This window comes from Ursus arctos, unplaced genomic scaffold (assembly GCF_023065955.2).
Source record: "Ursus arctos isolate Adak ecotype North America unplaced genomic scaffold, UrsArc2.0 scaffold_14, whole genome shotgun sequence".
Classification (NCBI taxonomy): Eukaryota; Metazoa; Chordata; class Mammalia; order Carnivora; family Ursidae; genus Ursus; species Ursus arctos.
The window spans coordinates 10,822,286-10,836,337 of NW_026622808.1; the positions used below are offsets into that span (position 1 = coordinate 10,822,286).

Consider the following 14,052-nt stretch of genomic DNA (forward strand, 5'->3'; position numbering starts at 1 on the left):
AGCCCTAGGGGGCGGGGCTTCCTGGCGGCGGCGCCTGCGGAGAAGAGATGGCCGAGGCGCCGGGCTCGGGGCGCCGCGCGCTGTACAAAGCGGTGGGCTCACCGCCGTGGAAAGAGGCTTTCCGGCAGGTGGGCGTGGGGTTTGGGAAGCCTCGGCTGGGTCGTCGTTACTCCCCTTATCCGCCCGGGCCGCCGCCGTCCCGCGTGCCGGGCGAGGCAGGTGCTGGAGCGCCGGGCGGCGGCCGCCCCGCAGCGGGACCGGGCGGGACCCGGACCGGACCGGGCGCTGCGGGAGCATCTGGGCCCTCCGTGCGGGGTCGTGGCGAGCCGGCCCAGTCCCTGCACGTCGAGAGTGCACCTGTGCGCACCTACCACCCACTGGTGTCGGGGCGGGGGCGCTCGGCTTGCTTCCCTCCTGCGAACGGGAAGTTCTGCTCCAGACGGGAGGTGATGTCTATTTCCAACTGAGTCTCAGTGGCAGCGCGCCCCTACGTCACTTCTGACCTGTTCTAACATCAGCGGAGTTCCTGTGAGACGGCCCACCTTTCCAGGAATCTCCGAAGGGGCCGGCGTGTGTATCCCCCATTGGAGAACAATCCGATGCTTGGAATGACCGCCCACAGCAGGGGCTTCCCAGCCTGGGCTCTTGACATCCGAGGCAGACAGGTCTTCGGTGTTGGGGCCGCTGTTCTCCGCATTGTGGAAAGCTTAGCAGCATCCCGGGTCTCTACCCACTAGATGCCAGGAGCCCTACAACTGAAGTGACAACAGAAAGGGTCTCCAGGCATTGCCACATGTCCCAGGAGGGATGACATTGCCCCAAGCGGAGGAACGCTGTACAGGAAAGCGGCTCCCGTTGCCGTATCTAGAGCACCAGGAACGTGGGTGGGACCCAAAGGTCTTATCAAAGCTCAGCGAATGCTGAGCTGTTATGACCAGTTATGAAGGACGCTGTCACTGAAGGCTGCCTATGAAATATGGTGATCTGGGGGCGCCTGGGCGGCGCAGTCCGTTGAGCATCGACTCTGCTTGATTTCGGCTCAGGTCATGATCTCAGGACCATGAGATCAAGCCCCCCATCGGGCTCATGCTCAGCATTCTTTCCCGGTCCCTCTCCTTCTTCCTCTGCTGCTCCCCCACCTCACGGTCTCTTTCTCTCTCTCTCTCTCAAATAATAAATAAAATCTGAATGTGCTGATTGGAATACATAAATCATGATAATTTCACCTGTCTGTGGATAAGGACTGGACAGAAATATGCAAAAATAACAATAATTAGAGTTATAGTTGAAATTTTTTGTCTATAAATTTCTTTTAATGACTTAACACCTAGTCTAAGAAAAAGAAAATTCTTTTTTAGAGAGAGAGAGTGCATGTGTCTGGGGGGGGAGGGAAGGGCAGAGGCAGAGGGAGAAGCGGACTCCCCGCTGAGTAGGGAGCCCAATGTGGGACTCGACCCCAAGACCCCGGGATTGTGACCTGAGCTGAAGGTAGATGCCTCACCGACTGAGCCACCCAGGCGCCCCTACGGATTTTTTTTTTTTTTAACCGGACTCGCTCCCTGTCTTTCTCCTTCTAAGGGATGCCTGGAGAGAATGAGAAACAGCCGCGACAGGCTTCTCAACAGATACCGCCAGGCCGGAGGCAGTGTGCCAAGGAGAGCTCAGAGCAGCCTGCTGGTGCAGGAGGTGATGGAGGAAGAGTGGAGCGCTCTGCAGTCCGTGGACAGCTGTCCGGAGGGCTTGTCCCAGGTCAGGCTGGGATATGTGTTTCTGGGGAGGGTGCTACGGCACCAGGAGGGTCCTGTGTCCCCAAGTCCTCCGAACCCATCCACCCTCCAGCCCCCAGTCAGGATTCCAGCTGCCTTGAACCCAGGCTCTTCGATCTTTAAGGTTAGACTCTTCTAGACTCATGGTTCGTAAATACCGGACTCTACCAATTTGCTGTGTCATCGCATTTTAGGAAACTAGAAAGAAGGATGTGTTACCCTGGGCTCCCCTGCTGGAAATTTTGATTCAGCAGAGATGGGCTACCAGTCTCTCTCGAAGAGGGAGTCCGGGAGCTCTACGATTCTTATCTCGCCCCAGTCGGGGGCTGGATGTGGATCGGAAACCGTTTACCTTGCACCAGGATGAGCCCTGGCTTGGACGTCAGTACTTCTGGAATTCTGACCCCGGTTTTGCTTGAACCCTTCACTGTCCTGTGCCTCTGAGCTTTGCTTTCATGTTTGTACGATGAAGAAGAGAGCGTGGTCAGCACAGTGAGGACGATATAGGAAAACCTTGGCAAACTCTCTGAAAACATCAGTGCCGTCTGTAGTCATGACGCATCATCGGTGCCTCTCGTGTGTCCCAGTGCGGGCCGGGTGTCTGGGTTACGTAGTCCTACTTAGTGCTCACAAGAGCTCTTCCAGGTCCGTTCCCGCTTCCCAGAGGCCCCAAGTGAGGCTTATGGGGTTAGGAACTCCCCAGAAGTTCCAGAGCTTTAGCAGAACAAGTATTTACCTGCTGCCCTCTACCCTCTCCCCCAAATTTGGGGCCCTTATTTTGTTACTGGGTGGTTTAATCATTTGTTGATGACTTCTCAGCCGGTTCCATTAGCACATTGTCAGCATAGCCTACAGAAGGGTCGGACTGATGTGCTCAGTTAACTCGGAGTTCTTCAAGCCAGCCTCCCGGGCCTCAGTCACCGTGGGACTTGCTGGCTGATTGAAACTCTCCTTTCTCTTGCAGCTGGAGGAGCTGCTGGACCTGGCTGTGCTCGAGGAAATCCAGCAGGAGCTGGCTGAACAAGGTGACCTCCGGGAGGGTCTTTCTGCCTGCGTCTAGCCACTCTGGCGCTGAGGGCTTTTCAAAGCAGAATTCGTTCTTAACTGCCCCCCTCTGCGCCCAGCTCCAGGCGGGTGTCAGAAGTACCTGCTTTTACTCCGAAGTCTTGGCGGTCTGTCTTCCCGAGAACGAGTCTTTTGTGCCTGGGCCTGGTGCTCGGTTCTGTGCCATCGCTCCGTGCTATGGCTTTCCCCTGGTGACAGCTGACAGCTAGCATGAGACAGAGGACAGGGGCGCAGGCGGCATTGCGAGCGGTGGGCCGAGAAGCCGCCTCGGTGTGGCGGGTCCGGGTCCCATGTTTATTCTGTCCCCGGTTCCTCTCTGTTAATAGCTGGATAGCAGTCCTGTCACCTTACAGGACACAGTCGCGATCAGACCTCTCGCGTCACCTAATGGCAGTGCCTTCTGTTGTGGCCCAGTCCCTGGGGCAGCGCTTGTGCGTGGTGGGCAGAGTCCAGCACCCGTGTCACGGAGCCCTGTCAGGCCCCGGCTTCGTGTTTCTTGCCTGTCGGAGAGGTCGCAGGGCTGCCCCCAAGTCTGTAGGCTGACTGGCACGTGGAGAAGGGTCGGAGCAGGGCCACTAAGCGGCGGCTGCCCCAGGAGATGGCAGAGGTCAATGTCGGGCTGGAGCACGAAGACGCCCTTCTGGGCTGTGCGGCTGCAGTTGGGGCGGCGGGCGGAGCCCCCGTTTCCTCCGCTCCAAGGGGAGACGGAGAGAGCGGTGAAGTGCGTCCGTGTGAAGGGTTTGAAACAGCCCCAGACACGTCGTCTGTGCTCTGCAAGTGAGCGTCGCCACGGCTGGCACCATCCACTCGGGCCAGACCGCAGATCCCTGCGCTTTAGTTGTCTGTTTTTCCTTCTTAAATTTATGTTTATTTATTGAAGCAATCTTCACCCCCAACGTGGGGCTTGAACTCATGACCCCAAGATAAGTCACAGGTTCTTCTGACGGAGCAGCCAGGCGCCCCACACCTTTTTATTGTCCCTTAATCTTCACCTACAATGCCCATCTTGTGGTGGGACATGGGACTCACTACATATTTGGGGTGTCTTTAGCTAAGAAGTGTGAGCGGTTATGAGGTCCTGTGTTTGGCCATAGGTGGTCATTAGGAACACTCTAGAAGAGGGCTGGCAAACTTTCTGGGGAGGGCCTGGTTGTAAATGTTTTGGGCTCTGTGATCCATACGGTCTCCGTGGCAGGACGTCGGTCCTGCTCGGTGTGAAAATGCCCGTAGGCTCCTGGGCACGGCTGCCTTCCAGTAGGACTCGATTTAGAAGATCGCAGGTGGGCTGCTGTGGCCTGTGGGCTGTGGTTGGCTGACCCTGTCGTGTAGACTGTGAGCTCACGCAGTGCAGGGACCTGTCTTTTCCGCGTCTGTCCCTCTTTCCTGCCACGTCCTCGGCGTGGTTGTGTGCTCCCTGCATGAACGAACACGGATTGTGAACAACGTTGACTGAGCGTACGGGCGTTGGGGAACAGATGGCTTTAAATTCAGCACTTAGTGCCCAGTCAGGGTCCGCTCTCTCCAGCAGCCCCCAGAGCCCAATGCGCTCTGGCTGTGCTCCCGTCGCCTCCGGGGATGCGTGTGAACGTTGTCCCCTTGGCCCCAGTGCTGCCCGTCTTGCGCCGCCCCCCCCCCCCAACACACACACACGCCAGGCGAGAGGGGAGGGAGCCAACAAGACGAAGCCTGTTAGAGCAGTAAACATCTTTTGACGGGTGGCGGGATTTTGCCTGGATTCTTCGCTGGTGAGGGTGGGGCTTGGCGAGCAGGACAGGCGGCGGGGCCCAAGGAGGGAGGCGCAGGCTCGCTGCAGCTGCCCTGTGCCCCGCAGAATGGTGCATCCTGAGCGAGTACGAGAAGAGCCTGCAGTTCGATGAGAAGTGTCTCAGCGTCATGCTGGCTGAGTGGGAAGCAAACCCCCTCATCTGCCCTGTGTGCACAAAGTAAGAGACTCCAAACCCCTTTCGGCATTACGGGTGAGTGGCTTTTCCCCCACTCCTGTGGCTGTCCGGAAAGGTTTGGGGGTCCCGGGGTGCTGGCCCCAGCACGTGGCGATCCCAGCTCTGCCTGCAGGTCCAACCTGAGAGTGTCAGGAGGCGTGGTCGCGTGTCCGTGTGGCCTGTACCTCTCCTCGCACGTGAGTGTCCCACGCACACATCCCGTGACACCCTTCCCATGTGTGCTTGCTGGAGGCCCCTTCGTTGGAGCCAGAGCCGATGGTGCGCGTTTGCTCCGGCGGCACAGCCAGCTCCGTCGGTGTCTGGAGAGCGGCCGCGGTGCCCCGGGGGCCGGCCCGGAGATGGGCGTGCACTGCGGCTGCCCCCGTTTGCTCCCCGCCACGGAGCGCACGCGTGCGCAAGACCGGACAGAGGAGAGCTGGCAGCACTCGTGTCCGGCCTTCCGTTCACAGCTGCCACGTGGGAAGATGCAACCGTATTCAGGGGCCCTAAGATACGGAAGGCGCCCCCTTACCTGGCGAGATGGGGACTGAAAGTTTGCCATTTTACTCTCCGCTTCACACACACCCTGTGAGCCGGGCCCCGAGCGGGGCTCTGCTGTCGGGTGCGCGTCCTCTGCCAGCCCCGGCGGGCGCCGTCTGCCTTCCCGGGTCTGTTCGTGTAAAGTGCGCCCTGAGCCCACGGCAGACGCAGGGTTTTGTCCTCTCCATCCTTGACGTAACTCAACAGCACTTTTCTTCTTTAAACCACTCCCTTTTTGAGTATTTCCGAACCGTTCCATTCCTTATCGTTGAAAAAAGGAAAAGAAAACGTTTCCGTTCTCTGCATCGAGTCGCAGAACGTGTATGATGGACGGTTCAGGGAGCGCAGCCCATCTGGGCCCCGCGGTGCTGGCTCCCGGGAGGCGGTGGCCCGGGCGCTCCTGGTGCTGCTCGTGCAGGAGCCCGGGTTGGGGGGGCAGGGGTCACCCGGGGGGCACTGAGGTGGGGGAGGCCGGGGTGTCCGTGCCATCGGGAGCCACGCAAAGCCGGGCCAGCCCAGCGAGCCAGCGTGGCGGTGGTCGGCTGAGGAATCGGGATTTTCGCGCCGTGGACTCGGAGGTGACGGGGTCAGGTCATAGCTTAACGTCTTTGTTTGCTAGTCTCCGGAGTTGACGGAGCCGAAGCTTCGGGCCTGTTTAGAGGACAGCGTGAACGAGCACAGCGCACACTGTCCCCACACGCCTGCGTTTTCGGTCACAGATGGGACGGAAGAAAAGCCCAGTCTTCTCATGAGCTGCGTGGTAAGCCTCCCGTGGGACCCAGCGTCAGGGTGGCCCGCGCTGGGCCTTGTTCCCCCCCGACCCCCGGCAGGAATCCCACAAAGGGTAGGTGCTCCTCTGCTTTCTTTTTACGTTACTGTGTTCTTCTGAAACGGGTAGATGCTCATAAATGCCCTTTAGTCCCTGGAATTTACCTGCGTCGGAGAGTGGAGGTAACGCATCACATAAACCAAGGGGCCGGTCCTCACCCGGAGCGCGGGGACGGCGGGAGCGCGGGCGGGCGTGGGGAGGCCCAGCTGCCTCCTGCTCTCGTGTGGTGGGCAGTGCTGCTCAGACCCAGCCGATAGGTCACGCTCATGCAACCCAGAGAGCCCATGCTGGTGCCGGTCTGGCCGGAGGAAACAGGACAGCGTGGGGTCGCGGAGGAAGCGAGGGCCGCAGCCGCCGGACGGCCGGACGGTGGGCCAGGAGGCGGTGGGACTGCCTGAGTGCCGCGGGCCCGGCTGTGGGGGCAGCAGGCAGATGCCATCAGAGCGGGCGCTGGAGGTCTCTGCCGTTCCCTGCTCCAGGCGGAGCCTCGGTGGAGGGACCCTGCCGGCCTTCCGGTGGGGGAAGGGGGCGCGCTGGGTGGAGTTTAGGGAACAGGCAGACACCCCCTCTGCTCCTGCCGTCCGGAACCGCCAGCAGACCCTCCAATACGCAGGTGTCTTCGGCTGCAGACTTGCTCCCGCGGCTCTGGGTCTGAAAGGCCTTCGGCTCCATCCACGTGGCTCTGGGAGGATTCGCACCCATGTGTAGTGAGCATTGCTGGGCACCAGGTCATGAAGGGCCTGACTTCTCTCCCTGGGCTTCCCCTGTGCCTGATGCCGTGTGCCCGCAACACTGTGACAGTGACCCGTCCGTGTTGTCCTGGCGGCAAGATCACACCTTGGTGCTCCCAGCCCTCAGCCCAGCGGCAGGTCCCTCATGCGTGTGCAGACGGGAGTTGAGGTGGGGGGTCAGTGGAAGGCACAGGTCTGGCGGCTTCGGCGTCTGCCTCCTTGCTGAAAGCGACAGGGGCGCCGTCTGCAGAGCGCAGGGCCAGAGTCCAGACCCGGTGCTGGCAGGATGGGAAGTGGAGGCTTGCCCGGCTGCTGGGCACGGTGGTCACAGGCCTCAGTCCCGGGGTTCACTCCCGACTGTCCAGGCCTGGCGTCTCTGAGCAGAGGGAAGCCAGGTGGAGGCACAGTGGGGTTGGCCGCACCGGCTCCCAGGGGGCAGGGAGACCGCCGGGGGGGGGGGGGGACGCAGGGGGTCACGGCGAATACGAGACAGGAATGAGGGAGGACAGTCGTGTCTGTTGCTGTCCAAGGTCACCACCCTGGAGCTCAAGTCACTAGGCTTCTAGGTTCACTTAGGGGACTTCAGGACAGCCGGGGTCGGGTGGCAGGGGTTCAGCCTGGACGTGGAGGGGTAGGTGTGGGTTAGACGGTAACGCACAGCCACGAGCACGTGGCACGTGTGAGGTGTGGTCATGGGACGGAGTGTGCCAGGCTGCCAGAAAGCCAGGGGTATCATTCATGCGAGTGTCAGGGGTTCCTCAGCGTGGTGGTGGGGCCGAGCGAGACCGCTCTGTGCTCCAACGCTCACTGATTGCGAGGGGAGGCCCAGGAAAGTGAGCCGGCACGAGGGGGCCCCGGATCCTGCCTGCAGTGGGCATGCCCCAGTCTTGGGTTCAATGAGAGCCTCACCTCCCTGCGAGGCTGTGGAAGCCACCAGCCGCCCGTGTCCTGAGCGGGAGGGGGTTTGGAGTCCATGTCTCATCTGAGCTCCAGGCGCCCATGCCGCTGTCCTGGGGCTGCCGGAGGGACTCCCGAGTGCAGACGCCCACCGAGCAGCGCCGTGGGTCCGTACTGATGGACCTGAACCGTATACGGAGAGGATGTTCGTGACCGGAACTGTTCTCTGTTTACATCCAGGCGTGCGATACGTGGGCTGTGATCGTCTAGAGCCGGCCTCCGCTCCTCGTTCTGGGGGACACGACGCGCTCGTCTGAGACCGGGCCTTGTAAATACCAGCCTTTAATTTATAACTTATTTCATATTAAAATTTTCAAACTCTCTGCTCTTGGTGTGTTGTGATGTAGGCTGAAGGGAGAACAGGGAAGACACAGCACCTTGGAGGAGATAAACCAATTTTATTGTCCATCATTACGTCATACAAAAATCTCGGAGCAAACAGAGTTGTAGGGAAGCAATAAACAAAGAGTAAAGAGAGGGCAACGGAAATAATTTAAATCTGAATCATTCTCCATGATAGCAGGAAGGAAACCACCTCCGAGCGCGTGTGCGTCGGCTTCGGACAGGCCTGTTCCCGGCCCAAGGCCGGCGTCGGTCTGTCCTACTGAGTCTTGACAAAACCTTTGAGGTCCTCGAGGAAAGCGATGTACTCCTGATGCTCCAGGGCCGTGCTGAGCTCCACCAGCTCGTCGGCAAACGTGTTATCCACCCCGCGGTCGGCCAGGAAATCCATCAGGTGGTCGTACAAGGCCTGGGAGGACAGACGGCCCTTTCTAGTCCCAGGCCGCTCCCCCGCCGGGCGCCGAGCCCCCCACCCACCCCCTGCCCGCACTCACCCAGTCCAGCGAGTCGGTGTTGAGCGTGTAGTTCGTGTCCTTCCACTCAGACTCGCTGACGGACTGAAAGCTCACCTCCCTGATGGAGAAAATGTCGCTTTCCTCCTCTTCCTCTTGCCCGACCTGAGAAGAGACGGGGTTTGGGGGAAGTGCAACCTTTCCCAGGACAAGCCGGACTACTTATAACTGCAAACGCCCCAGATTCCCCCCCGCCCCGCCCCATCCCACATACCTCATCTTCCGGATAATGACAGTCCAGCACCAGGGCCTTCTGGCCACCGTCCTTGATGACTTCCACCACGAAATTGGGCGTGGACGTCAGTTCCGGCTGAGAAAGTGAGTGTGTTGTCAGTCCGCTGCCCAGACCAGGGGCTCAGGGTCCCGGGGTCTGACAACCACTGTTAGGACGGTCCCTAGCCGCCTCTGAACTCCGACACAATCCTGCTCCTCAATAAGGAGCCTAGAACGTTCCACAGCACTCAAGCCATGCACGAGCTCCCTCGGGAGACCAGGCTACTCTTCCTGGTGGTCCTTCCCGGAGTTCTGAACCAGGTTTTAGAGGGTGAAGGATCACACGTCTACAGGATTTCACTGCCATTAGCCCCCTACTTGTTGACGGAACTTCCTGGTCTCAAGAAATCTGAATCGCCGCCCCAGCTGAATTAACTCATCTCCTCTCCCCCAGGCCTGTTTTTCGCTCCGTGCACCACAAAGCTTGCCCACACCTCCCGGATCTCGCTCCCACTGGCCGTTCTGGGCTCTTTCTCTGTCACCGCTCAAGACCCAGGCTGGTGCATCGGGGTAACTGGCCGTCCTAATGCTGAGGAATCTCAGCGACCCTCCCTGTGGTGGTGAGCCCTCCCCTCATCAGGGAGATCACGGTCGGGGCGGCTGAGACAGAAGTGCCCCGGGCGTGTCCTCTCTGCGCGGCCATGAGACGGTCCCAGTTCCTGCTTTGTCAGGAAGTCCGGGGACCCTGCGGCCCCCCACACTGGCCGGTCCCTAGACCAGGCACACAGCCTCCCACATGTGCAGAGCGGGCGCCCTCCAGGTCCAAGCAGGAGGGCCAGCGGCCAGACAAACAGCTTGTCCGCATGACGGACGCGTCTCTGATGCCCCAGCTTCGGCTCCAGGTTCCGCGACGGGTGCTCCCTGCCAGCCTGTGACACGCTAGCACGCTCCTCCCTTGCGAACACGCCAGAGGAGCACCCCGATACCAAACCTCTCCCGATCGTGGGAGGGCTTACACGGTGCCGTCCTTCCCACGGGGTGAACGCAGGCCGCAGCGTAAGCCCAAGCCTGTGGGGCTGCCGTTCTGCCGCCAAAGCCAGGACCGCTGCTCAGGGAGTAGAGGCCCAGAGAGGGCCGCCCCTTGCCTGCCCTCGCCTGCGGGCGGCCGAGGAACGGAGGCCAGAGCAAGATCAAGGCCCATGCCCGCGCACCCCACTCACCTCCTGTTCTTCCGCCTTCTGCCCCTGGGCCGGAGTCGGCTCCTCCTCCCCGTCGAACGTGGGCGGGATGCTGTTGTTGATGTTGAAGGTGACGGTGACCCTGCACAGGGCGAAGCCCAGGCTCCCTGAGCGACGAGCAGCGAGTGCTGCTGCACTTACAAGGTGGCTGAAACACTGTCTCTAGGGTCTGCGACCCGCCCCTGACCCCGTGCAGAACCCGCACCCCCCCATCATGGAGTCAGCACGTCTGCCCGCTCTGTGCCAGGGGCTGGAGGTCAAACAGGCCCCGCGTCCCCCGCCAATGCGGTCCGGGGGGGGGGGGCTCCGCTGGTGGTGAGCAGCTGAGAGCAGTGGGACCCAACAGAAGCCTCCTTTAAAACCTCTTCTTCCTGAGAAAATCTGCCCACAGGGGGAGGGGGAGAGGCACCCAAGGGCTGCTGCCGACAGTGGAGGACCTGGAGGGACCCCACCAACACTACGGCTGCACAGAGCCGCTCTTCTTCTCTCCTTTTTAAAAAGATTTTATCCATTTGAGAAACAGAGAAAGCACAAGCAGGGGAAGCGGCAGGCAGAGGGAGAGGGAGAAGCAGACTCTCCCTGCTCACGGGACTCGATCCCGGGACCCTGGGCTCATGACCTGAGCTGAAAGCAGACGCTTCACTGACTGAGCCCCCCAGGTGCCCCCAAATCCATTCTTTAAAACAGCAGTGGGAAGTTTTGTATCACAAACCAGGCCAGAAACACCCAACTCAAGACAATTAAGCTGCAAGAATCCTCAGCTGCCGAACCCGGATCCCGAGTCGGACTGGCAGCTGCACGGAGGGGACGCTGGCACTGACGCTGCCGGCTGTGCGAGCCCCGCGGGTCCCGTGGGCTTGCTCGGGACACCCCCCGCCCCCCCGCTGCCCTCCGGGAGCTGCGCTCACCCACGCCCTGCCAGGAAGCCGCAGCGGGACAGTAATGCTGGTGTCCCGTTGGCCACAAACCCTGTCTCATCTGCCCTCGTGCTAACCAAGCTGAGCTCTTGGGCACACAGGTGCACTTCTACTCATGTAAACATCATCCGTAATGACCCCAAACTGGCTGTGACTCACCCTAGAAAGATGGCTTAGGAGAGGTCACGTGGGGGGGGGGGCAAGAAAATTAGACCCTACTTTATGACATATACAGCAGTTTACTCAAAAAGGGGACGGTGAACAGCTGAACTAGGTGGAAAGTTCCCCACCTTTCTCCTGGGGACACTCACTGCCCTGGGTCCTCCGCCGCTCACACCCGAGTTACACAGCTTGCATGGTCCCTGCTATAAACGTCAGGGGCAGGGCCTGCTTTCCCCCAGCAAAGCCCGCAGTGCGTGAGGCAGCCCGCAGACCTGAGCCCAGTCTGCTTCGGTCAGCGCTGTACGAATTTCTGCATCTGGGGCACCTGGGTGGCTCAGCCGACTGAGCATCTACCTTTGGCTCAGGTCATGATCCTGGGGTCCTGGGATCAAGCCCCGCGTTGGTATGTGGGGGAGTCCTCTGCTCAGTGGGGAGCCTGCTTCTGCCCTCCCTCCAGTAAATCTTTACAATAATAAGCTTCTGAATCTGCGAGTTTGGATTCAAGCTTGGCCGCACCAGGACAACCACCTGTACTGGTCCAGCAGACTTCCAGCGACATCCTTCCCTACTGTCTTACTTAATAAACCAACTCACAGCAAATCTGTGTGCAAATGAACCACCTGGAAATTGTGTCCAAGGACCTGCTGTGAGTAAAGGCGGCTCTGGGAGAAGGCAGGGCAGGTCCAGCAAGTCAGGGAGTTGGTCCCCCACGGCTGGCAGGGTCCCCATACTTACTTTTCTCCAGCAACTTTCCGCACGAGCTTGGCTTCCGTCCCGTTCACTTCCAGCTCCCAGCCTCCCGACATCTTGGGGAGGGACTTGTGCTTCTGTATCTTCCTTTCTTCCTTAATCTCATCATTCAGGAAGTCAACAAAAGCTTTATCTCCTATAAGGAAAATCCGTAAGATACAGAAAAAGAAAAACCAGTCACAGTCTAAATCCGAAAAAGTATCTGGGGTGAGCGCAGCCAGAAATCTGGCCTCGGGGCTGTTTCGGACACTCTTGCTGCTGCTGAGGCTCTGGGACCGAGAGTCACACCCCTGCTAGGCCTCAGGGTCCGGACCTGTAAAAGTGCGATACTCTCCAGGAAAAATGACCACCAACAGTGAACTCGCCACCGGGCTTCACCGTTACCTCTCCCCCCATGACGTGCCACACACATGGCCTCCTACTTTCAACCCCCGCCTCCCCAAAGCTGAAGATGAAGCCCACCGCCAGGGTTCAGAAGCAGCGTTGCCCCGAAGCGCAACACTTGCTGGGTGAAGACAGGAAACGCCATCCCACGCGGGGGTTACCCGGAGGTCGACCACCAGCGGGGAGGCTGCGGATGGACGGTGCGCTCGGGGCCCCCAGCTCCCAGCCCGGAGCCCCGACCCCTGACCCCACAGTCCCGACTCTTGACCCCACGGCTCCCCTAACTCCAAGCCCAGGCCCCCCGTCCCCCGGCCTCCACCCCTCGCCCCGTGGTTCCCCGACCCTGACCCCCCTGACCCCACACTCCCGGCCCTTGACCCCCACGGCCCCCCGACCCCCAAGCCTCACCCTGGGTGTGCAGCGCGCCGCAGCCGCAACTGCAGGGCCCGCGGGAGCGCAGGAGGCCGGCGCGCACACGGAGAAGCCCGAAGGGCCGCACGCACGGCCGGGGCGCGGGCTGCAGCAGCGGCCGAGGCAGCGGGGCGGGCGCGGCGCGGAGGCCGGAGACGGCGGACCCCAGCGCGCGGGGTACTCGGCGCAACAGAGGCAGCATCGCGGCGGCGGACACGTGCGGGTGCGAAGGACGAACCCAGGCCCGGGCCTGCGCGCCGCCGGAAGTCCCGCCCCCGCCGAGAGTGCTTCCGCGCCGGCGCAGTGCGGGCCCGAGGCGCCGGGCTAAGTGCGCCCCCTGCTGGGAGCCTCCGAGGTCAGCGCGGCCGCCCGCGCCAGATCTTGCTGCAGGACCCGCAGCGCCGCCGAGCCCCACGGGCCGCTCTGCTCCAGGGCGGGACCTCTGAATTCCTGCGACCCCCGCCCCTGAGTGCACCCCACCCCAACGCGTACCCCCCTCCTCCGGCGTGCACCCTACCCCGTGTACCGCGTCCCCGGCGTGCACACACCCCCCTGCGTACACTCCACCCCGACGCGTACCCCCGTCCTCCGGCGTGCACTCCACCGCGTGTACCCCGTCCCCCAGCGCGTGCACACACACACGCCCCGCAGCGTGTCCCCCACCCCATCACACCCGCCTCGGCGAGCAGCCAGTTCCGAAGGCACGGCATTGTTCTGGGGCCAGGAAGCTGGGAGCCAGAGCGAGCGGCCCAGGAAAAGAGCTCTCGAGACACCAGAGAGGTCACTTCGGGCCCCCAGCTATGCTCCCCGACCTACACCCTACTTGTCCAAGCAGCTTCTGGGAGAATTTCTAGGCGGTATGGCAAAGAGATGAGAAAACCTCAGTAGTGAAGGATTTTCAGGTAACAAAGGGGGATGCAGAAGCTGTCTCCAGCCGAACTACATCAGATAACAAATGAGTGCTAAGACTGCCGGGGCTGTTTTAAAAGCAAACAAGGCCGGCATCGCTTACGGAGTTGAGCCCAAGACCTCATCCCGTTTACACTGGCCCCGCAGTGCACCCACCGCCCCTTCCCCTGGCCCGACCGGTACCACTGCTTCTTTAAAGATTAGTCTCTGCCCCAGGGGTAGCACAAGGCTCCTAACATCACACAGGATGCGCGGAAAGGCTGGTTTTCAACCTCGTGCCCGCACAGTCTCATGCCCACTTCTACCTGCGGAGACAAAACCCCCCTAAGACAGCACCTGACCAGTCTGTGCCAAGGTGGACCCCCACACGTACCTTTCAATGACCT

General features: G+C 60.9%; 2 protein-coding genes across 2 annotated transcripts; one reads left to right on the top strand and one right to left on the bottom strand.

Moving 5' to 3' along the window:
• Positions 1-13: 13 nt before the first annotated feature.
• On the top strand, positions 14-8,153 carry RPAIN (RPA interacting protein). Its single transcript, XM_026520748.4, has 7 exons — positions 14-128; positions 1,579-1,749; positions 2,731-2,791; positions 4,663-4,774; positions 4,905-4,968; positions 5,931-6,071; positions 8,009-8,153. Exons 1-7 carry the CDS (start codon positions 48-50, stop codon positions 8,036-8,038), a joined length of 660 nt encoding a protein of 219 aa, XP_026376533.1. The 5' UTR covers positions 14-47; the 3' UTR covers positions 8,039-8,153.
• A 53-nt stretch (positions 8,154-8,206) lies between these two features.
• Positions 8,207-13,028, bottom strand: C1QBP (complement C1q binding protein). Its single transcript, XM_026520742.4, has 6 exons — positions 12,755-13,028; positions 11,948-12,098; positions 10,116-10,215; positions 8,897-8,992; positions 8,665-8,787; positions 8,207-8,579 (listed from the first exon to the last, which is right to left on the bottom strand). Exons 1-6 carry the CDS (start codon positions 12,957-12,959, stop codon positions 8,430-8,432), a joined length of 825 nt encoding a protein of 274 aa, XP_026376527.1. The 5' UTR covers positions 12,960-13,028; the 3' UTR covers positions 8,207-8,429.
• Between the last annotated feature and the right edge of the window lie 1,024 nt (positions 13,029-14,052).